At 50.6% G+C, this 23,797-nt stretch overlaps 4 protein-coding genes across 7 annotated transcripts in view; 3 read left to right on the top strand and 1 right to left on the bottom strand.

The window, feature by feature from the left end:
* The window catches only part of TSPEAR (thrombospondin type laminin G domain and EAR repeats), a 190,841-nt gene that overhangs the window by 96,123 nt on the left and 70,921 nt on the right, over positions 1 to 23,797 (top strand). The window contains exon 1 of one of the 3 annotated variants that reach the window (XM_012501852.2): positions 20,343 to 20,373. The exons of the other annotated variants lie outside the window; for them this stretch is intronic. The gene's annotated coding sequence lies outside the window, so the exon portion shown is untranslated. Of the gene's footprint in view, positions 1 to 20,342; positions 20,374 to 23,797 lie in introns of those variants that run through there. 3 annotated transcript variants of the gene reach the window in all.
* LOC115833126 (keratin-associated protein 10-3-like) lies at positions 2,618 to 3,334 on the top strand. The gene is given in 3 exon segments (XM_030805972.1): positions 2,618 to 2,986; positions 2,988 to 3,009; positions 3,012 to 3,334. Coding segments are annotated over 3 exon segments (714 nt in total).
* LOC100584450 (keratin-associated protein 10-1-like) lies at positions 13,979 to 14,842 on the top strand. 2 transcript variants are annotated; one of them, XM_012501867.2, is made up of 2 exons: positions 13,979 to 14,299; positions 14,411 to 14,842. In XM_012501867.2, exons 1-2 carry the CDS (start codon positions 13,979 to 13,981, stop codon positions 14,840 to 14,842), a joined length of 753 nt encoding a protein of 250 aa, XP_012357321.1. The 2 variants fall into 2 exon arrangements, with proteins under 2 accessions (XP_012357321.1, XP_030662131.1); XM_030806271.1 differs by having other exon boundaries at positions 13,979 to 14,314; positions 14,537 to 14,842.
* On the bottom strand, positions 19,263 to 20,394 carry LOC105738740 (keratin-associated protein 10-12-like). The gene has a single exon (XM_030806278.1). It carries the CDS (start codon positions 20,392 to 20,394, stop codon positions 19,657 to 19,659), a length of 738 nt encoding a protein of 245 aa, XP_030662138.1. The 3' UTR covers positions 19,263 to 19,656.

The raw sequence follows: 23,797 nt of genomic DNA, 5'->3' as shown, positions 1-23,797 counted from the left end.
GGCCAAGGTAGGTGGATCACTTGAGGTCAGGAGTTTGAGACCAGCCTGGTCAACATGGTGAAACCCTGTCTCTACTAAAAATACAAAAATTAGCCAGGCATGGTGGCTTATGCCTGTAATCCCAGCTACTCGGGAGGCTGAGGCAGGAGAATTGCTCCTGGTTCAAACTAGGAGGTGGAGGCTGCAGTGAGCTGAGCTCGTACCACTGCACTCCAGCCTGGGCAACAGAGTGAGACTCCATCTCAAAAAAAATAAATAAATAAATAAATATAACAGATCTGTAAGTTCGGAAAAAAAGAGGAGACTTTGTTTCTTCTAAAGGGGCACAGCCTGCAAGAAAGCCATCCTGCAGGCTGGGAAGCACAGCCTCTGGCCAAGACCAGAGCCAGGAGGAGGGGCTGGGGCAGGAGCTCCATGCTGACCAGGTTGGCTGAATACACATGTGCAATAGGTTGTGGAGGAATAGTGAATATTCACGAAGGAGGAACTGAACAAACATGCATGTAACATATGACCTGTTTTCACTCTGGGGTTGTGAGAAATACACTTACCTGTCCAAATCCAAAGAACGGACTTAGAGGCATGAAGAACAGTGAAAGTGAGACTTTAATGGCCGTCTTGCAAGATCAGGTGTCTGATGGGCAGGCACACCCAGCACAGTTTCAACAAGCAATTTATCCCCTAGTGTGCAGGTCCCTCCCCCAGTTCCTCGCAGCCTGAGTACTGTGGGGTTGCAGGCTTCCTGGACATCACCTAAGCTTCATTATCCCCTTATAAGGTTACATCCGGTCCCCTTCCCCACTTTATGTTTTGATTTCTCAATGGCAAAAGTTTCTTTCCTTTTATGTGTTAGCCATCCGCCACTTTTTCTTCCTCCCCTCTGACTTCTGTGAGTCTTATCACTCTTCCCAGATGTCTGTACTATGTGGCTTGTCACATCTGCAAGGTTGCTGCCTGGACCTCCCAGGGCCTGTTTTCTGAATATGGACCACTTGAAATGTGCTTCTTACAGGGTGGAGTCTTAACATGTCGGTGTATCGCAATGAGGCCCTAAACCTCAGAGGTCTTCTCAGGACACAAAGGCACTCAAGTGCGCAGCCTCTGCAAACCGGCTGGAACCGGTCCATGGTTGGGGGTCCCTTATCAGGAGGAGGTTCCTGAAGTCAGTCTCCTGCCCAATCAGAGCTGTGGTCATGGCTGTGGAACGTGGTCAGTTGGCGTCTGCGGGTGGATGGGCTGCAGTCGTTTGAATCTTGCTCATCCTCATCGTGGGGCCAGTGCGTGTTTAGCCGCTGCAGAAAAAGAAGCAGCTGTGGTGTAAGAGCAGAGTCCGTCCTCTCGGTGTAGGGTACGCGGCTCGACCCTTGCCTGGCGTGGCCTGAGATCCTGTTTGTAATTTGATATCTTATTGCCACAGAGTCTGTTCTGTGGGTCTTACGGTCTCTATTTTAACTTTAATGCTGGGCAGTGGTTGTGTCTAAACCCTAAAGGGAGGGGGTGTAACGAGGCGTGTCTGACCTCCCTTCCTGTCATGCAGGAATTCGGTTTTTCGGGGTCCCCATGGCCAAGATGGGGTCCATTTAGTCAGTTGAGGGGCTTAGGATTTTATGTTTAGTTTACACTGGCAATGGGGTTGCAGCGAGATCAACTTCTCATGGACCCATTTTGTGTCTTCTGTGCGGGTTCTTTGGACAGATGTCCCTTAATTTTAAGGTGGTGACACTAAGAGGCCTAGCACAGGGCTTGGAAGACAGGGCTGGGAAATGGGCCCAGCCAGAGGCTGGGTGGGGGCTGACGGGCAGCGTCGGAGAAGCAGAGCACACAGAGGAGCCATTCCAGGTGGGGACGAGGGCTGCTGACCACCCGCTGCTCAGCACGGTTACTCTGCAGGTTCAGAACCCAAAACCACAGCCCAGAAGGCTGTCATGCTGTCCAAGCAGGGAGGGGCCGGGCCCACCATTCTTGCCCTGGAACACACAGGTCCTGCTGCCTCCAAAACACAAAGACGAGATGGGCACGAAACAGGGCAGGAGGTGCAGAGGCTGTGGGGATGAGAAGTCTTCCAGAGCTCAGAGCCAAGAGGTCTGGGCACAGTTACAGCTGCCCCCCCATGCCATGGCCCTGGGCAGGTCAATGAAGGCTCACTGGGCCCCAGGTTGTTCCTCAGAAGATGGCCACAGTCCTGTGTCCCCTGATGGGGGAAGGACCACTCTGGATGAGGAGTTTTCACCACAAGAACCTTCCTAAGGCCGGCTTCCTGCAGAGGGACTCCGTGTCCCGGGGCTGCTGGGGCCAGGGCTGGACGATGCCCCTGCCTGTGGCTCTCCCAGCTCCCAGAACCCAGCTGGGACCAGGCCCAGCCCAATTCCTGCCCCCAGGGATCCACATGGGATGGAACACAGCCCAGATGTGATGGGAGATTTATGAGCTGGGCCACATCACAGGCAAACAAACACCCCTAATCCCGGCAGACTCCAGCTCTCAGCAACACGGAAGGGGAAGCTGTGGGCCTGGGGACAACAAGGCCGGGGGGAATAAAAGCCCGAGAGCCTCGGCACCTCACAGGCTCACTTCCTCATCCACTCACTCCCTCACCCTCCGCCAGTTCAACACCAGCATGGCGGCGTCCACCACGTCTGTCTGCTCCAGCAACCTGAGCTACAGCAGCCGCGTCTGCCTTCCTGGTTCCTGTGACTCTTGCTCTGACTCATGGCAGGTGGTCGACTCCCCAGAGAGCTGCTGTGAGCCCCCCTGCTGCGCCCCCAGCTGCTGCGCCCCAGCCCCCTGCCTGACCCTGGTCTGCACCCCAGTGAACTGTGTGTCCAGCTCCTGCTGCCAGGCGGCCTGTGAGCCCAGCCCCTGCCAATCAGGCTGCACCAGCTCCTGCACACCTTCATGCTGCCAGCAGTCTAGCTGCCAGCCGGCTTGCTGCACCTCCTCCCCCTGCCAGCAGGCCTGCTGCGTGCCTATCTGCTGCAAGCCTGTGCTGCTGCGTGCCCACCTGCTCTGAGATCCTCTCTGCTGCCAGCAGTCTAGCTGCCCCGCTGCCCTCCCCCCTGCCAGCAGTCCCTGTGCCCCTCTCCTCCCCTCTGCCAGCCTCCCAGCCAGCTGCTGCAGCACCTCCTGCTGCAGACCCTCCTCCTCTGTGTCCCTCCTCTGCAGCCCCGTGTGCAGGTCCACCTGCTACGTGCCCGTCCCCTCCTGCTGTGCCTCTGCCTCCTCCTGCCAGCCCAGCTGCTGCCGCCCAGTGTCCTGCGTGTCCCTCCTTTGCCGCCCCGTGTGCTCCCGCCCCGCCTGCTACAGCCTCTGCTCTGGCCAGAAGTCCAGCTGCTGACAGCCCTGGATGTCATCCAGAGTCCCTTCCCACCAGGGACTGACCTCCCAGCTGCCCCAGCCAGCTCTGCCCTCTCTGGCTTTGACACCCTCAGAAGATGGGGCAGGCTTTTTGTCTCAGGGACCAGGCTGCTCCCCCAGTCCTTCCCAGATGCTGGCTGCATGAGGAACCCCAGCTGCTCCCCCAGACCCAAGTTCTGCAGAACTAACCCCCAGCAGGCCTGGCTCCACCCTGGGCAGCACCCCCTCTAGTTCTAATAAAGCCGCCTCTGTTTCACACCAACCTCTGTCCTGTCTGTGGACCCCCGGGGGGCACAGGGTGAGGTGGGAAGTGATGCCACCCGTGACTGCAGGGAGAGTCCTGACCCCCAGCAGGCCTGGCCCCACCCCTCTGTCTCTGTCGACCTTCCATCCTGTCTGTGGACCCCCGAGGGGCATGGGATGAGGCAGGAAGCAATGCCACCTGGTGCTGGCCTCTGTGAACCCTGAAGCCCAGTCTCCCTCTTAGCCCCGTGGGCCCCCAACCCCAGCACGTGGCCCCCCGGCCCATCTTAGGGAAGCTGCCTCTGGAACCAAGGCCAGGAGTTTTGGGACAAAGTGGACCCTGGCAGCAGCTCTGGGCCCCTGAGCCACATTCACCCTCCCCAGCTCTGTGGCTGCCCCCCAGGACTAGGGTGCCCACCCGGGGCCTAGCTCCAGCCAGCAGCCTCACCCCTCCTGTTACCCCTGGGGAGACCAGCTATGGACCACAGTGCCCGTCCCTGCAGCCCTCGTCTCCTCCACAGTAAGACATGGGGACCACGCCCTCCCCCAGGACTTGAGCCCAGCAACCCAGTATTCATGGGGTTCTGGAATACCCATTGCTCAGGCATCGCTGGCAAGAGCACAGATGGGCAGGGACCATGGCACCCACTAACCAAGCCTGCGGGCCCCCCTGCCCTATGCGACCTTGCCTAGAGATTCAGGGTCCTGTCCTTCCTGATCCCGTGGTCCTGGACTCTAACCCTGAGGACCCTGTCCCCACACCCCCAGCCTCCCAGGTCTCTCCAAGACAGCCTTCGGCTCTGCCTGCCACCCTCTGCTCTGGCACTCAGACGTGGTCCAGGATGCCACGTTGGGCGAGTGGTATGAGCCACGCACTCTTTCTGCCAGAATGACCCTTGCATGTCAATGCCAGAGGCCGCCAGCCCCAGCACCAGGACCTCCCAGAGTCTCAGCCCACTGAGCTCCCTGTGGTCAGCACAGCCGCCTCCCTCACTCCTCTCAAGGCAGACCACCCAGGACAGCCAGCAGCAGCTGTCCCTAGGGCCGGAGGCCAAGCTGACACAGCCTTGTCCACCACCTTAGAAGCAAAGCCAGGTCCCCACGAAGGGACAAATAGGGCCTCCAGGGGCAGAGATGTTTGCTTCCTGCCCTGGTTCTCTGGGTAGCTGGCAGGGGCTGAGCCTTCATCCTTGGGCTCCAGGACCATCCTGGGGAGGGGCTCCCCACTCATGCATGTCTGAGCCCCACCCACCTCACTGTGCCCACTGATGGCCACAGGGTCAGAACAGAGAGCCGGGAGGAGGGCCGGGGCTGGTTCTCTGACCTCCTCCATGTTTGTCATTGTCCCCACCTGCCCTCGTCCGAGGCACCGACAGGACCCAGCCTGTCTGGCCATCCCCAGGGAGGACACCTCCTGGCGGGGGGTCTCACCTCTGACCCCTGCTCTGGGTCCTCATTTGATGTGTCTTCTGCTTCATCAGAGCTTCAACTCCCAGTGAAAGCACCTTGGAAAACTGTCCCTCAAAATGGTCCCTCACAAAGTGACCCTGTGATCCTGCCACTCCAGTTCTAGGCATCTACCTCAGAGGAATGAAACAAATGTCCACACACAGATTTGTGCACCCATGTACACAGCATGACTGACAGCAGCCAGAGACTGGTGCACCCATGTACACAGCATGACTGACAGCAGCCAAGAAGTGGAAGGAGCCTAAATGTCCATCAGAGGACAAAGCAAAACACAGCCCATCCACACAAGCAAAATGTGGCCCATTCCCATGGGGAATATTATTCAGCCATGAAAAGGAATCCAATACTGACATAGGCTACACCATGCATGAGCCTTGAAAGCAGATGCTCAGTGACAGCCCACATGTGGTGACATTCTATTTGGGTTTTTTATTTTTTATTTTTATTTTATATTTTATTTAGGTTATTGGGGAATGGGTGGTGTTTGGTTACATGGATTAGTAATTTAGTGTTGATTTGTGAGATTTTGGTGCACCTATCATTCGAGCAGTATACACTGCACCCTATTTGTAGTTTTTTATCCCTCACCCCCTTCCCACCCTTTCCCTCTGAGTCCCCAAAGTCCACTGTGTCATTCTTACGCCTTTGTTTCTTCATAGCTTAGCTCCCACTTATGAGTGAGAACATATGATGTTTGGTTTTCCATTCCTGAGTTACTTCACTTAGAATAATAATCTCCAATCTCATCCAGGTCTCTGTGAATGCCATTGATTCATTTCTTTTTATTACTGAGTAGTATTCCATCATATATATATATATATATCAGTTTCTTTATCCACTCATTGATTGATGGGAATTTGGGTTGGTTCTGCATTTTTGCAATTGCGAATTGTGCTGCTATAAACATGTCTGTGCAAGTATCTTTTTTGTATAATGACTCCTTTTCCTCTGGGTAGATACCCAGTAGTGGATTTGCTGGATCAAATGGTAGTTCTACTTTTAGTTCTTTAAGGAATCTCCACACTGTATTCCACAGTGGTTGTACTAGTTTAAATTCCCACCAGGAGTGTAGAAGCGTTCCCTGTTCACCACATCCATGCCACCATCTATTATTTTTTGATTTTTTGATGATGGCCATTCTTGCAGGAGTAAGGTGGTATCTCATTGTGGTTTTGATCTGCATTTCCTTCATCATTAGTGATGTTGAGCATTTCTTCATATGCTTGTTGGCCATTTGTACATCTTCTTTGGAGAATTGTCCATTCATGTGCTTAGCTCACTTTTTGATGGGATTGTTTGTTTTTTTCTTAATTGTTTGAGTTTGTTGTAGGTTCTGGATATTAGTCCTTTGTCAGATGTATAGATTGTGAAGATTTTCTCCCACTCTGTGGGTTGTCTGTTTACTCTGCTGACTGTTCCTTTTGCCGTGCAAAAGCTCTTTAGTTTAATTAAGTCCCAGCTATTTATGTCTGTTTTTATTGCATTTGCTTTTAGGTTTTTGGTCATGAAATCCTTGCCTAAGCCAATATCTAGAAGGGGTTTTTCATGTTATATTCTAGAATTTTAATAGTTTCAGGTCTTAGATTTAAGTCCTTAATCCATCTTGAGTTGATTTTTGTATAAGGTGAGAGATGAGGATCCAGTTTCATTCTCCTATATGTGGCTTGCCAATTATCCCAGGACCATTTGTTGAATAGAGTGTCCTTTCCCCACTTTATGTTTCTGTTTGCTTTGTCAAAGATCAGTTGGCGGTAAGTATTTGGGTTTATTTCTGGGTTCTCTATTCTGTTCCATTGGTCTATGTGCCTATTTTTATACCAATGCTGTTTTGGTGACTGTGGCCTTATAGTATAGTTTGAAATCATGTAATGTGATGCCTCCAGATTTGTTCTTTTTGCTTAGTCTTGCTTTGGCTATGCAAGCCCTTTTTTGGTCCCATATGAATTATAGAATTTTTTTTGTAATTCTGTGATGAATGATGGTGGTATTTTGATGGGAATTGCCTTGAATTGCTTTTGGCACTATGGTCATTTTCACAGTATTGATTCTACCCATCCATGAGCATGGGATGTGTTTCCATTTGTTTGTGTTGTCTGTGATTTATTTTAGCAGTGCTTTGTAGTTTTCCTTGTAGAGGTCTTTCACCTCCTTGGTTAGGTATATTCCTGAGTATTTTATTTTTTTGCAGCTATTGTAAAAGGGATTGTGTTCTTGATTTGATTCTCGGCTTAGTCGCTGTTGGTGTATAGGAGAGCTACTGATTTGTGTACATTAAGTTTGTATTTGGAAACTTTGCCGAATTCTTTTATCAGTTCTAGGAGCTTTCTGCAGGAGTCTTTGGGGTTTTCTAGGTGTACGATCATATCATCAGCAAACAGCGACAGTTTGACTTCCTCTGTACCGATTTGGATGCCTTTTATTTCTTTCTCTTGTCTGATTGCTCTGGCTAGGACTTCCAGTACTATGTTGAAGAGAAGTGGGGAGAGTGGGCGTCCCTATCTTTTTCCAGTTCTCAGAGGGAGTGCTTTCAGCTTCTCCCCATTCAGTGTTATGTTGGCTGTGGGTTTGTCATAGATGGCTTTTATTACATTGAGGTATGTCCCTTGTATGTTGATTTTGCTGAGAGTTTTAATCATAGAGATGCTGGATTTTGTCGAAAGCTTTTTCTGCATCTATTGCTCATGTGATTTTTGTTTTTAATTCTGTTTATGTGGTGTTGAATTGTGAATGTTAAACCATCCCTGCATCCCTGGTATGAAACCTGGTGGGATTCTATTTGTATGAAAGGCTCAGAATGGGCAAATCTACAGAGAAAGAAAGTAGATGAGTAGGTGCCTGAGGCTGGGGGAGTGGCGCATGGGGAGTGATGCTGATTGGTGTGATTTTTTGGAGGGGGGAATGTACTAAAATTATATATTGGTGATGGCTGAGAAACACTGGGAATATGCTAAAAACAAATGGATTATGTCCTTGCAGCAGGTGAGCTTCGTGGCTTGTGAATTTTCTCTTGGTAAATTTCTTTAAAAGCCTAAGCCCTCTGTTTGGGCTGGCTACTCGCCAATGCCTCCACCTCCCCTTCATCCAAATAAAAATGAATGCTGCCAGAACAGTGATAGAAAACAGGCATACCATCCGCAGACCAGGTCAGTAAGGATTTTCTGGGACAGACAAGACAAAAAGATCAGGTTTTCTTGACTGTAAAATTCAACAGAAAGAAAGGCAGAAGCAGGACTGAAGACAAATGGCTTTTCCCAGAGACCCTGACACAGGGATAGCACATGAGGACAGCCATGGGCACTCAGGCATCTTTAACTGAGGGTTGAGTTCTAAAGAAGAACCGCCTGGTGCCCTGAGTCCAGCAGGAGAGCCAGGCAGGGCAGGGGTGGCCCAGGAGGCTCCCAGCCTGGGTCCTAGGATGGAGAGGAAGAGACCATACCCCAGGAAGTTCTGGATGCCAAAATGAACCAAAGCCGCTGTACTCAGCCAGCGGCAGACAAGGCCCCATCCTGAGAGCCCCAGTGTCAGCTCTGTGAGAAGCACACATGTGTCTACGTGCAAAGAACCTTTCAGCAATGAAATCCAGTTTAGACCCCCACTTAAAAATGTGAACAACAACTAAGGGTCCTCAGACGCATGAGGAAATCACAGCATGACAGAGAAGCAAAATCTAAACAAACAATAATGCATGAAACAAAGAGGCCGTTACTCCATGAAACAAGAAGAGAGTGCTACCAAAAAGGAGAAGGAGAAGAAAGGAAAACACCTTGGGTTCCTGGAGACGGAAATCGTGACACGCCAAACATATGGAATTCAATGACAGTCCTCATAACAGACCCTGAAGGCAGAAGAGCTGACACCATGACCCCCAGTTCAGAAAATGACCGAAACCCAATGCAGAAGGACAAAGAAATGAAGCCAAGAAAAGCCTGAGGTCTAAGGGAGATGAACCCAGGAGACTCAGGGTCTGTGATCCTAATGAGGATCACAGTGGGGAGAGAAGCCAAGAATGGAAGAAAATCATCAAACCCATATGGGAATAAAAGTTCCTTGAACTAAAAGAAGATGGGACCGAGGGCATGAACACAGCTGATGACAGTGACTAGGGAGGGGTCTGGTGAAATGAATGAAGTACAAGGAGGAGAGAATAGTGCCAGGTTCTGGAGAGAGGAAAAGCTTCACAAGAAGATTAAAGTTATGCAAATCTGAGACACATTGGTGGCCCAGCCTCTACTAAGGTAGAGGGAAGAAATTCTGCACCTAGACTCTGCTGTGGCAGGCGTCAGCGGGAGGGCTGTTCTTAAACAACAGGGATCCGGAAAGTTTACCACCCATGACGCTTTCTGAAACTTTTACTCAACAATCTCCAACAAGAAGGAACACAACCCCCTCTTTTCAAATGTCCACAAAAATCCGCAGATGCTCATCAAGGAAAATCTAAAGAAAATAAAAATACAGTCTAATAAAAATAAGCAGACATGAAAGATCGAAAAAGAAACATGCCCACAGATTCAGAGATTTTTGTTTTTATGTAAAAGAAAGTAGCATGGATATGTTTATCCTAAAATTTGAAAATATAAATGAAATGTACTGTGTTCTAAAAAATATAAATTACCAACACTGAATAACAAAATGAAAATTTTAATACAGTGGTGTCCAGGAAAATATGGAAATGGTATTGAAAGATATTCTTCAGAAGGCAGACTCAGATGTTTTAAAGGTTTATATCATCAGCCTTCAATATAAGACCTTCCTGTGATACTTGAAATATTCTAGAGCTCAGAAGAAGCCAGAGATCTTCTGGATTCCTCTAGTAAGACTGGTGACACCCTGCTGCCAAAACCAGGAACAATTGTGTGTGTGAGAGAGAGAGGGAGAGAGAGGACTGTAAATCGATCCCATTTAAAAAGATAAAGTAAGAGATTCTATGTGCCTACGTTAAAGAAAACCTAAGCTGTTACAGCCATTATGGAAGACAGTATCAAAGATCCTCAGCAAATTAAAAATAGAACTACCGTGTGATGAGCAATCTTGTATATACAAGACAAATTAAAGCCAGATCTCAAAGAGAGACCTGCACTCCCATGTTAACTGCAGCACTATTCACAACAGCCAAGATATGGAAGCAACATAAGTGCCCATCAGCAGATGAGTGAATAAGGAAAATGCGCTGTATATGCACGATAGAATACGACTCAGCCATAGAAAGGAGGGAGATCCTGTCATCTGTGGCAACATGGGTGAACCTGCAGACACTATGCTGGGTGAAGTGACCCAGGCCACAGAAAGACAAATACTGCAGACCTCGCTTATATGTGGAATCTAAAAAAGCCAAGCTCGGCAAAGCAGAGAGTAGAGTAGGGGTTCACAGGGGTGGGGGGTGCAGGGAGTTTTCATTTTTTATCACTCTTTAGATATCCTTTCAGCGATTATTAATACAGGTGTGCAAGAACTGTGTGCTTAATCCACTTTGATGCTGATGACAGGATGCAGCTTCAGCTGTGCAGGATGAGTCAGTTCTGGAAACCTCACGTGCAGCACGGGGACAGTTGACTAACACAGAATGTGACTCAGTAACACTGAAATCTGCTAAGACAGTCCATCTTAAATGTCTCATCACAGAAGAAAGGTAACTGCGTGGGTGATGGACATATTAATTAGCTTGACTGTGGTAATCATCACACAATGTGTACATGTATCAAGACGTCATGTTGTACATCCTGAATTTATATAATTCTTGTTTGTCAGTTATATCTCAATAAAGCTGGGGAAAAAGGGATAATGAGCCATTATCAAGTAATGTATATCTTAGATCGCAAGTTACAAAGGGTATCATTATACTCATAAAATAGAAGCAGAAAAGCCACTGGAACTCTCAGTAGATTAATACACACACATTCACACACACACACGTATATGAACAAACTCACTCCTTCTTTAAAAGCCTGAGGCAAAATTCTTGGTAAACTAGAGTGGAAAAACACTGCATGCACGAGACCAAGGCTGTGCTACAAACCAGCAAACACCGGCTTAGTGCGGAGCTGCGGGAGGCATTTCTGTTAACTTTGGAAACAAGACCCGAGGGCTGCTGTCATCACGTCTCCAGCGTTGTGCTGGGCGGGCAGCCACGATGAAAGGGAGTCAAATGAAACAAAAGACTACATTCTGGAACAGAAGAATCCAAATGTGTGTCACCTGCAGAAGACACAGCCGTGGGCCACCCTGCCCTCCAGACTCACATCCCCTCCCAGCACCTCCCTCCCCCAGCCAGGGCCATTTAATCCCTGCAGCTCAGCTCACTGAGATCCCCAGAGTGTCTGCTTGATTTAAGAAATGATGTGATCTGGCCGGGTGCAGTGGCTCACACCTGTAATCCCGGCACTTTGGGAGACTGAAACGGACGGATCACTTGAGGCCACAAGTCTGAGACCAGCCTGGCCAACATGGCCAAACCCATCTCTACTAAAAATACAAAAAAAAAAAAAAAAGAAAGAAAAATAGCTGGATGTGGTGGCCCACACCTGTAATCCCAGCTACTTGGGAGGCTGAGGGAGGAGAATCGCATGAACCCGGGAGGTGGGGGCTGCAGCACCACTGCACTCCAGCCTGGGTGATAGAGTGAGACTACATATCAAAAAAAAAAAAAAGAAAGAAAGAAATTGGTGTGATCATTCGATTGTCCATGGAAACTGCCGTGGTGGCCCCCAATGAAAAGTTCCATGATCCAAAAAGACACATCTCCACTGAGTGCAGGGCGTGGAATTAGATCAGGCACACTGAGACCCTGGAGGTGTTGTGGGCACAGCAATGATTGTGGAAAGACACTTTGGACAGTGACGGGTGGTCCAGGCACCAGCAGAAGGGAGCAACAGAGGGCATGGATCACAAATAGTAATAAAGAGATGAGGAATCACCACACTCATTCAATTAAGGAGGCTGCCAGAGACAGCGGTGGGAAAACTAAAGCAAATTATCATACAGGCCCCAGGGCTTGTCCCAGAAGCCATGTCAGCCTTACCACAGCCCGCTGGCTCAGGACCACCTCCCTCCCTGCCTGCCTGCCACTTGGGAAGCACGCATTTTTCTGGGAGCTGTGTGACGGAACGGAGCCATTTATGGCCGTGAGGGAAAGGAGTGAGAGCGTGCGGTTGTAGGGTTCACTGCCGGCCAGCTGTCCTCTTTCAAGGTTACTTATCTTCTCTCAGCATTTCTGCAACTGTCAAAATGGGCTGCAGAGTCACCCCTCACATGGTGGCTATGTGGAGACCGCACCTGCACCGTGCATGTCTGTAGCACACCCGCTAATATGATGTCATCCTAGCCTTCCTGGCTTTCCTGTCATTTCCTGAAAGGAGCATCGAGTCCTTCAGTCCCAGAAAGTGGGTTAAGCACACAGTTCTTGCACAACCTCTACTAATAATCACTGAAAGGATATTCAAAGAGTTATAAAAAATAAAATCAAAATTGTCTAACAAAAAGGGAGGCTCTTTAAAATCCTTTGTATATTTGTAGAAAAGGAAAACAGATGGAAACAAATTACAATGTAAACTGGATCAGGACCCCAATGCCCTGGAATAAAATAGTCTTTTACTCAGAAAATCAAATGACCCACCACCAATGAGCAGAGCTTAACTGATGTCCAGTGAAACGAGGGGAAAACGTTTAAATGCTCAACATAACATCATTACAGTGAGCCAAAAATGTATTTCATTCATCGTGAGACAAAAATCAGAGTCACAAAAGGAAACACCTCAAGAGATAAGAGTTATTTTTAAGAGCGCAAAACACTTCCTGAGCCTCCACATTGAAAGGCTTAATGAATTCTAACCACAGAAAGTAAAATAATGCATACACATAGAAACAAAACAAGAATAAAAAGAAAACCAAATGTTCCCAGAGAGATAAAAAACAGAGAGAGAGAGACAAACTATAAAAAATGACAAATGACCAACCTCAGTCTCTCATCAGCAACGCTGGACACTACAGAAAAATGGTGACACAGGTTCATCATTTTGAGAAAACAGGTTTTTTAACGGGTTCATCATTTTGAGAAAGCAGATTTTTTATTATTATTTATAATAGTAATTCTGATTTAAAACTAGAATTATATACCCAGCTAAACTATCATATAAGTGTGAGGGTAAAGTTGAGTACATTTTTAGGCAAGAAAGAAATCTTAAAATGTATGTCCTAAAATCACCATATGTGGAAAAGTACTTGATCTGTCACCATGAGGAAATAAAAATGGAGAAAACCCAGAGCGCAGCTTCAAATAAAACAGAGAGAGGCCTCTGAGGGTGGCATGGAAGAGCTGAAGAGACAAGGATAAAGCACAGATCCACCAGATACCGAATCTCTGAGCATTCCCCTTACGAGGCACGAGGGGTTGAAGGGAGGGCCACTTAGCTTTGTCTTACCCTCTGTGCCAGTTGCATTTTATAAGAAATGCATATTTTTTCTGCCTATTTATATTTTAATATGCTAAAAGTAATAAAATATATCCAATCAGTCCAAACACAGGATCGGTGAAACTAGAATTCCTCCCTTTAGAGAAGTCTTCATCTCTAAAACCTCTACTCAACAAAAGTTTGCTTGAAATATATTCCACCACATTTCTGGGGCTAAAATAAGAACCGATGAAGAAACAGAGCCCTGCGACATACACACAAGTTTAATGAGGGAAAAACAAACAGAGATAAACCAGCACGAATGACGCATCTCCAGCCACCAGCTCTAAACATCAACAAGGAAGAGAGGCTTGTGGAGCCTCCTGTCAGGACAACACACGCCAGGGAGGGATTTAAAAGCCCCACAGCCCTGAGCACCTCACTCACTCACTCACTCACTCACTCACTCACTCACTCACACACTCACACCTCCCCCAGCTCCCAGCTCACCTCCTCCCCACCCCAGCATGGCTGCGTCCACCATGTCCGTCTGCTCCAGCACTTGCTCCGACTCCTGGCGAGTGGACGACTGCCCAGAGAGCTGCTGTGAGCCCCCCTGCTGCACCCCCATCTGCTGTGCCCCGGCCCCCTGCCTGACCCTGGTGTGCACCCCAGTGAGCTGTGTGTCCAGCCCCTGCTGCCAAGCGGCCTGTGAGCCCAGCCCCTGCCAATCAGGCTGCACCAGCTCCTGCACGCCCTCGTGCTGCCAGCAGTCTAGCTGCCAGCCGGCTTGCTGCACCTCCTCCCCCTGCCAGCAGGCCTGCTGCGTGCCTGTCTGCTGCAAGCCCGTCTGCTGCAAGCCTGTGTGTTGTGTGTCCACCTGCTCTGAGGATTCCTCTTCCTGCTGCCAGCAGTCTAGCTGCCAGCCAGCTTGCTGCACCTCCTCCCCCTGCCAGCAGGCCTGCTGTGTGCCCATCTGCTGCAAGCCTGTGTGCTGTGTGCCCACCTGCTCTGAGGATTCCTCTTTATCCTGCCAGCAGTCTAGCTGCCAGCCAGCTTGCTGCACCTCCTCCCCCTGCCAGCAGGCCTGCTATGTGCCCATCTGTTGCAAGCCTGTCTGCTACAAACCCGTCTGCTGTGTGCCTGTCTGCTCTGGGGCTTCCACTTCATGCTGCCAGCAGTCTAGCTGCCAGCCGGCTTGCCGCATCACCTCCTGCTGCAGACCCTTCTCCTCCGTGTCCCTCCTCTGCCGCCCCGTGTGCAGGCCTGCATGCTGCGTGCCCATCTCCTCCTGCTGTGCCCCTGCCTCCTCCTGCCAGGTCAGCTGCTGCCGCCCGGCCTCCTGCGTGTCCCTCCTCTGCCGCCCCGCGTGCTCCCGCCCAGCCTGCTGAGGCCTCGGCTCAGGCCAGGAGTCCAGCTGCTGACGGGCACGTCCCCCAGGACCAACTGGTCCTGACTCGGGTTAGGAGGTTGCCCCCACCTGGGACGGGGCCGCCATGTGCTGAGGTGACCTCCCCTTCTTTGCTCCCAGGAGCCTGCATCCTCGCTGCTCCCCAGCTCCTGCCTCCCTGCTGGGTCCCCTGTCCTCCCTCCCAGCTTCTCTGCCCCAGGTCACTTGGCCTCGACTTGAACCTGTCAGCACCTCCTCCTGCTCCCCAATAAACTCTCCTTGGTCACCTGATTCTCTTTTCCTGTTGTGCTCCTGGGGACACATGGTTTTGAGCTCACATTGGTCTCTAGCCATGACTGTTTCTATGAATGAGTGACTTAACCTAGAAGTCACAGGGGACAGTGTCCTAATTCCTCCAGGGAGGTCACCAGGCGGAACTCACGGCCCCGCCCAGGAAGGCTCAGTCCTGGCGCAGCCTCCATGCCCGGGTCTTCCTGAGCCTGGTCATTGGCTGCCATGCCCTGGGCTGTGGGGCTCTCCAGGCCCCAGGACCGTCCCACCCACTGTCCCACCTGGGAGAGCCCGCCCTGCAGGGTCACCTTCCAGGAAGCTGGCCTGGAGTCCCGGCACCACAGCCTCCAGGCCTGGTCACCCTCCCTGTGTGCCGCCCGCCCGAGGGTTCTGCCCGTTTAGCAGCAGTGCGAGGGGAGAATGAAGGGCTGCTGCACCTGCACAGGAGACAAGGGACTCGATCAGAACAAAAGCATCAGGGAGTGGGGGGATGGATGCACAGGATTCCCCAAAACCCGGGCGCTGCCCCACATCCTCCTCTGGGGGCACCAGGTTCCACATGGGCTTTCAGGACCCAGAGTCCGCGCCTGCAGGGCCATGCGTCAGGCCCCTCTTAGGTGAGGTTGACATGGGCGACACTGGAGGGCACAGGTGGACAAGGCCCAGCTGAGACCTGGGGGATTTTCTAGGGGGATGGCCTTCCAGGAGCTGCAATGGTGGCTGGAACTGTTTTAGTAGGTAGGCAACGGTCCCCAGTGGGTAAATTTTCAGTTACCCTCCCTGCAAAGCCATCTCAGGGCCAAGGCGTGGCTGTTCCTCCGTGAGTCCCCCTCTCATCCCCGGAGACTGTGTCCATGGCCAGAGCCCACAAAGGGAGTCCCTGCCACCCGTGAGGACTCAACCTCCGTCCCCTAATCCCTAGCACCCTCGCTGACGCTGTGTCTACCCCCACGGTTTTCTGGAAAAGTTTGGGTTAGATTGGTATTATTTCTCCCCTAAATGCTTGGTAGAATTCAATCGCAAAGCCGTTCGGGATTGGCATTGTCTTTGTGGGAAGGGTTCTAATTATGAATCCAATCTCTTCAATTGATAGAGGGCTATTCAGATTTTCTATTTCTTCTTGTATCTCTTTTCACAAATGATATATTTCCAGTCATTTGCCTATTTCATCTAAGCTGTTGAATGTATTGACATAGAGTTGTTTGCATTGTTTCTTTCGTTTCCTTTAAATATCTACAGATTCTGTAGTGGCAACCTTTATTCATTCCTGATGTATTAGTTCATTTTCACGGTGCTAATAAAGACATACCCAAGACTGGGCAATTTACAAAAGAAAGAGGTTTAATGGACTCACAGTTCCACATGGCTGGGGAGGCCTCACAATCATGGTGGAAGGTGAAAGGCACAATTCACATGGTGGCAGACAAGAGAAGAGAACTTGTGCAGGGAAACTCCCCCGTATAAAACCATCAGATCTTGTGAGACTTACTTACTATCATGAGAACAGCACAGGAAAGACCCACCCCCATGATTCAATTACCTCCCACCAGGTCCCTCCCACAACATGTGAGAATTCAAGATGAGATCTGGGTGGGGACACAGCCAAACCATAACACCTGATATTGGTAATTTATTTGTTCTCTTGTTTTATAATGACCAGTAAAGTTAGAAATTTGCCAATTTCATTGGTCTATTAAAAAAACTAGGTTTGGTTTTATTTATTTCCCTGTTTGTCCACTTTCTATTTGGTAGGTGATATGGTTGATACATGTCCCCTCCCAATCTCATGGTGAACCATGATCCCGTGTTGGAGGCAGCGCCTGGTGGGAGGTGATTGGGTCATGGGGACGGCTCCCTCATGAGTGGCTTGGTGCCACCCCCACAATAATGAGTGAAGTCTTGCTCTGTTACTTCATGGAGAGCTGGTTGTTTACAAGAGCCTGGCACTCCCTCCTCTCTGTCTCTCTTGCTCCCCTCACACCATGTGATGCCTGCTCCCTGTCCACTTTCCACCATGAGTAAAGCTTCCTGAGACCTCAGCAGAAGCTAAGCAGGTGCCATGCTTGTACAGCCTGTAGAACCAGGAGCCAGATAACCACGGGCCTTTCCTTATAAAGTGCCTAGTCTCGGGTGTTCCTTTACAGCAGTGCAAAATGGACAAACACAGTGAGTTTTTAAATTCTCGATTATTTTATTATTTCTAGTTATTTTTGGGTTCAACATATGCTGCTTTAGCTTCTTAAGCTGGAAGCTCAGATAATTGATTTTAGGCCTTCTTCTCTAATAAAGCAAATTACTATGCATTTTCCTCTACATGCTTTGTTAGCTGCATCCCACAAGTATTGATATGTGGTGATTTCATTTTCGTTTTATTCCAGATATTTCATAGTTTCCATTGTGATTTATATTTTTACTCATAGATCTTAAAGTGTGTTATTTAATTTCCAAGTATGTGGCAGTTTTCTAAATGTCTTTCTGTTAATGATTTCCAATTCTGTGTGGTCAAGCAGCACACTCAGCCCTCCTGTCATTTCATCCCTCCTGAGGACACTGAGACTTGCTTTCAGGCCTCTCTGGTGGTTCATGTTGGTGGATGTTCCATGTGCACTTTAAACAACATGCAGCCCGTTGTTGTTGGATAGGATATTGTATAAATATCCCTTAAGTCATCTTGGTTTATGGTGGTTTCTCAGCTTTTCTATACACCTCCTAGAAAATGACTTTCTGAAGACAGAGTGAGGTTTGGTAAAGACACAAAGGACCTCAACCAGCAGTGTTCTCAGCTCACGTGAAGGGAAACAGCACTGTAGTTTAATGAAGCCTCTTCCACAGAGTCCCCCTTCTCTGGAGTTATTTTTAACTCTCTGGTTCCATGGGTTGCAATCAACACATTGAGTTGTGTTGCTGAAAACCATGGGCATATTCACCCATGAGGTGTGTCCCCTTACCCACCCTGGGACATCCGTGTGTCTGTTCACCCATGAGGTGCCCACTGTCACCCACCCTGGCACATCCGTGTGTCTGTTCACCTGTGAGGTGCCCACTCTCACCTGCCCTGGGATATCTGTGTGTCTGTTCACCCGTGAGGTGCCCACCCTCACCCACCCTGACACATCTGTGCATCTGTTCACCTGTGAGGTGCCCACTCTCACCCACCCTGGCACATCCGTGTGTCTGTTCACCCATAAGGTTCATGCTCTCACCTACCCTGGGACGTCCATGTGTCTGTTCACCCGTGAGTTATGCACTCCCTTCCACTCCGGGACTGTGACTCCATGTGGCCAGTGCTCTGAGTCTGTCCTCACAACTCCACCTCCACTGCAGCTGAGTTCCCGGGCCACTCTCTGACACCTGTGCATGGAAATTCTTTCTGATCTTATCATCATTGCTTTATGAGTATGTTTTATAATCATTGGAATAGTTGGCACTTCTTCCAGTGGTTACAACACATCTTTATTCCACATATAATTTTTAAAGACTTCTTAAAATACCCAAAACTCCTCAGACCATCCTGCTCTGGCCAGTCTGCTGGCCCTGGGCTCACTGTGGTCACATGTGCGCTGTCATTCTTGCCACTCCATTTGGAAACCTGAAAGAGGGAGTCCTACTTCCCTGACCTTAGAGAGGCCGGAGGGTCGAGGAGATGATTCTGCTCACACAGGGTGGAAGCGACAGAGACCTGATTCCAATCGCCTGCCTGTGTTCCTCCCACCACGCCAGTAATGTCTGCACAGGGCACAAGAGGTTTTAGGCAATGTCGATGAAGACTACTGATTTTGAAGCTAGGGAGGCATTTGGACACGCTCTGGGCAAGCATGGCGCTAGAAGACACCATTCTTATTTGACAACTGTTGTGCAGAAGAAGGATAACTTGAAAAGCAAATCAGCAAAAAGAACTATGACGTGACTAAAAACACAGGAGGGTTAGGGACAAACCCAAGGGCCTGAAATGGCCAAAGGGCTGCAAGGCTCCCCCCTGCCCATGTACGTCTAGCCTGGACCCCTGGGAACCACACACCCGTGGGCACAGGAAAACACTTAGGGGCCTGAAGGACAGCAGAGGGTTGTGCACAAAGGAGAAAACCATGGCCATGACTCCAGCCAAGGCCTTAATCAACACAGCTGGATGCCAGCGCCATTGCAGTCTCAGGGCCTTTATTGGTCAGTTTGAGGGCATCCAAAGAAGGCTCTGGGGCTCTGAGCCAGGAGGACAGAGACCTCACGGGTCAAGGCTGAGCTGACCCTCATGAGAGGTGGGAGATATGGAGGGGAGGCCACTGCCATGGGAACTTTCTAGAAGCGCCTCCTCCCACCCCCCACCCGCTCCCCCCCGGCAAGAGGGCTGCAGTATTGAGTATAGACGTTCAGTTCTTCCATTGTCCAGCTCAATAGCAGACACCAGGAAACGGTCAAAGTGCAGGAACAATTCAGGACGTGACTATCAGCTTTCAGGTGGGACCTGAGCCTGGCTGGCACTGGGGGGCATGTCCATCAGCAGCTGGGCTTCTGACCTGAGCGGAGGCCTCAGCAGGCCGGGCGGGAGCACACGGGGCGGCAGAGGAGGGACACACAGGAGTCAGGGCGGCAGCAGCTGGGTTGGCAGGAGGAGGTGGGGGCACAGCAGGAAGGGACGGGCACGCGGCAGGCAGGCCTGCACACGGGGCGGCAGAGGAGGGACACGGAGGAGGAGGGTCTGCAGCAGGAGGTGGTGCAGCAAGCTGGCTGGCACCTAGACTGCTGGCAGCATGAAGAGGAAGCCCCAGAGCAGACGGGCACACAGCTCACAGGCTTGCAGCAGACGGGCACACAGCAAACCTGCTGGCAGGAGGAAGAGGCACAGCAAGCCAGCTGGCAGCTAGACTGCTGGCAGCATGAAGAGGAATCCTCAGAGCAGCTGGGCCCGCAGCACAAAGGCTTGCAGCAAATGGGCACGCAGCAGGCCTGCTGGCAGGGGGAGGAGGTGCAGCAAGCCGGCTGGCAGCTAGACTGCTGGCAGCATGAGGGCATGCAGGAGCTGGTGCAGCCTGATTGGCAGGGGCTGGGTTCACAGGTCACCTGGCAGCAGGGGCTGGACACACAGCTCACTGGGGTGCAGACCAGGGTCAGGCAGGGGGCCGGGGTGCAGCAGCTGGGGGCGCAGCAGGGGGGCTCACAGCAGCTCTCTGGGCAGTCGTCCAGCTGCCAGGAGTCGGAGCAGGAGTCACAGGAACCAGGAAGGCAGACACGGCTGCTGTAGCTCAGGTCGCTGGAGCCCACGGACATGGTGGATGCTGCTGTTCTGGGGGTTGAGCTGGGGGAGATGGGAGGGAGTGGGTGAGGGAGTGAGTGAGGTGCTCGGGTTTGTGGGGCTTTTATACTCCTCCCTGGTGCGTGTTGTCCAGACAAGAGTCTCAGCAAGCCCTCCCTTCCTTGTTGGGGTATGCAGCCAGCTCCAGGAGAATAAACAGTAGCTGTGTTTTTGTTTTCCAAGAGCTGTTGCTCAGTTTACAAAACTTGGAATTGACCTGGGGCGCGTGTGCGTGTTTTAGACTCAGGAGGAAGAGCTGAGGTGCAGTTCAGGCTGTGCTGCTTTGCTCCCCAGGCTCACGTGGAGGGTGGTGTGGTCCGTGTGTGTGCCGGGCTACGGGGAGTGGGTGCCTGCGGGTGGCTCTGCTGTGTGTGTGTCGGGCTATGGGGAATGGGTGCCTGCGGGTGGCTCTGCTGGGCCTTGGTTTTCTAGGCCGCTGAACAAGATCATGTGCCTCTGTGATTCAAAGCTTAGGGAGAGAGGTTCGTTTGGGTTCTAAATAAAGATAATGTGAGTCATGATTTGCATGCTGTAATGTATTCCTTTCCTTGGGCTGCCATGACAAACAGTACCACAAACTGGCTGGTCACACAACAGAAATTCCGTGTCTCGTGGTTTTGGAAGCCAGAAGTCTGAGATCGAGGTGTGGGCAGTGGACAGCGTGGGTTCCTTCCGAGGCTGCGAGGGGCACTGTCTCACCTCGCTCCCCTCACTCCTGTGGGCTGCTGCTATCTTTGGGGTCCTTGGCTTACAGTGGCCTCACCTGAGCTCTGCCTTTATCTTCACACAGCTTCTCTCTGTGTGTGTGTGTGTGTGTGTGTGTGTGTGTGTGTGTGTGTGTGTGTGTGTGTCTAAATCTCTCCTTTTTATAAGGACACAAAGCATATTGCAGTAGGGCCCATCCTAACAGCCTCCTCTTAACTTGATCACCTACAAAGACCCTATTTCCATATAGGGTCACATTCACATGTACCAGGGGTCAGGAGTTCGGCACCTTTTGAGGGACACAATTCAATCCACAGCAAGCAGACACAATGGCAGAACCTGGGATGAGGAGGTGGGCGCGGGAGCAGAACCCGGGATTGGAAGGCAGGCACAGCAGAAGCGTTTCTCATGGACTTGGGCCTGGGGCAGGTGGAGCATGGGGGGTGGCGAGGGTAGCACAGGACAGCAGGGGCCCAGCACTGGGCACTCAGCAGCCTTTGCTTGTGAGGTGTGGCTTGACCTCGTGGAATGGTTTTAGGGAATAGTGGCTGAAAAGCAGAGTTCACATCGCCCTTCACCAGCTTCCCGACGCCACCACAAGTCGGTTCCCAGCTCTGAGAAAGCAGCGCTGGTCTGTTTCTTCTCACCCAGGACGGGCTTTAGGCAGGTGCACCGGCTTCCCGTGGGTCCTGCTCAGGACCCCACATGGCGTTAGCTGAAAGGTCTCCTCAGCTTCTCTGGTTTGTGACGGTTGCCCAGTCTCTCCTTGGCCTCAGCGACCTTGACTGGTTGGGTGTTTCGTAGAACGCCCCTCCGTGTGGACTCGCTTGAGGTTTCCTTGGGGTCAGGGTAGGCATCGTGTTGGGGGAGGAATCCCACAGGAGCAGTGCACGTGGGGTACGGGGGTGACATGGCCGCATCCCATCCCTCGCGGTGCCGCCGTTTCCCTCTGTAATTGGTCACGTCTGAGACTTGGCAGCTGTCCTGCGTCTGCCCAGGCGTCTGCCCAGTAGTGTTGGTGCCCCTCTGGGGGCCTGGCCCACGCAGTCCCTGTGGGGCTCTGTTAAGGATTCTCCTCCCTGCCTTGTTCCTTCCACACTTACTAATTGAAACTCTCCTGGGAGGAGGAGCTGTCCTGCTCTTCTGTGTGTCTATTTGCTTCCTTATTTATTTAACTAGGTGTGAACTAAAGAATGTTTATCTATTACTTGAGCTATAATCCAGTACGATCACTATGTATTTTGTGGTTGCAGTGGTTCCAACCTTGGCACTCAAGTTCTTTCGTTTTGGCCCTGGTGCCCTTTCAACACACTGTCCCTCCCCGACCTTTCTTACTTTTGGGTCCAAGTTCATCTCAGATTTGCCCTGCTTCATCCCTGGAATCAGACGCTTCTCTAGGAAGCCCCACTCCCTCTTGGTGGACGAAGGCATTTAGAAACCAAAATCTGGAGCAAGGTGTGCTCACACCACTGGGGTGTTGCTTTCCCAGCCCTCCCAGGAGACAGAGCAAGGAGGCCGGCATGTGCATTAACACCCACCTGATCTTAGAGGGAAGGGTTTCCCCACTAAGAATCGTGTTGGTGCTGGTTTTTCCAGACTAGTGTTATCTGGTCTGAAATGTTCCCTTCTAGGCTGGATGTGGTGGCTCATGCCTGTAATTCCAGCACTTTGGGAGGCCAAGGCGGAAGGATTCTTTAAGGCCAGGAGTTTGAGATCAGCCTGGGCAACATAGCCAGACCCCATGTCTACAACGTATTGTCCTTTTTACATGTTGCTGGATTGTATTTGCTAATATTTTATTGAGGATTTTGGTTGGTCTGTAGTTTTCTCTTATTGCAATGCCTTTGCCTGGTTTGGTAACACTGCCTTCATGAAAAGAGTTGGTGAGTGTTTTCTCCTATTCTGTCTTCTGAAAGAGATAATGTAGAATTGACATGTTTTCTTCTTTAAAGGATTGGTAGTATTTTCCAGGAAACTGTAGTTTTTCTGTGTTGGAAGGTGTCCTTTATTAGATATTGGACCTCCCAGTTATCTTTTCTTCTTTAATGAGTTCTGGTATTTGTGCCTATCAAGGAATTGGTCCACATTATCTGAGGTTTTGATAAACAACACGTGGTGTTGTTTATGGCGTTCCCTTATCAGCCTTTTAATTTCTGACAATTGTTTAGCAATATCCCCTTTTGTTCTCCATATTGTTTATCAATTTGATTGATCTCAAAGAACCAGCTTGGGTTTAATCAATTTCCTCTATTTTCCTTTTGTTTTTAATTGTGTGGATTCCTGCCCCATCCTTCCCTTTGCTTGCTGTGGGTTCCATTTCCTCGTCTTTCTCTAGTTTCTCAAAGCAAAGCTCCTATGTTGGATTCAATACGTTTCTTCTTTTCAAAGCAGCGCTCGGTTCCCTCCTTCTCCATCCTCGGTGGCTGTACCCGGCCTGTGCCTGAGGCTGTGAACGAGCTTGTCTCTGCAGCCCCTTCTGTAATTCCATAATTCCTGGCTTCTGGACCCATGTCTCGCCGATGATAGAGTCAAGGAGGATGCCCCACAAGGTGGCTGTGACGGCGGGTCAACCTCCAGAGGCCCCCACCCAGCACTGCCGAGGCTGTGTCGGGGACTCATCTGCCCTTGGGTGTCCACTCCCAGGAGGCTGAGAGGCACACAAGACTGCAGGCG

Source organism: Nomascus leucogenys, chromosome 25 (assembly GCF_006542625.1).
Source record: "Nomascus leucogenys isolate Asia chromosome 25, Asia_NLE_v1, whole genome shotgun sequence".
Lineage (NCBI taxonomy): Eukaryota > Metazoa > Chordata > Mammalia > Primates > Hylobatidae > Nomascus > Nomascus leucogenys.
This window is presented reverse-complemented; position numbering and strand designations above follow the sequence as displayed.

Excerpts from the sequence above, each read along its gene's own strand:
- LOC105738740 (XM_030806278.1), bottom strand. The coding sequence starts at position 20,394 with ATGTCCGTGGGCTCCAGCGACCTGAGCTACAGCAGCCGTGTCTGCCTT.
- LOC100584450 (XM_012501867.2), top strand. The coding sequence starts at position 13,979 with ATGGCTGCGTCCACCATGTCCGTCTGCTCCAGCACTTGCTCCGACTCC. Across the intron at positions 14,300-14,410 it reads TGCCTGTCTGCTGCAAGCCC|GCCTGCTGTGTGCCCATCTG; the intron begins GTCTGCTGCAAG and ends CCCTGCCAGCAG.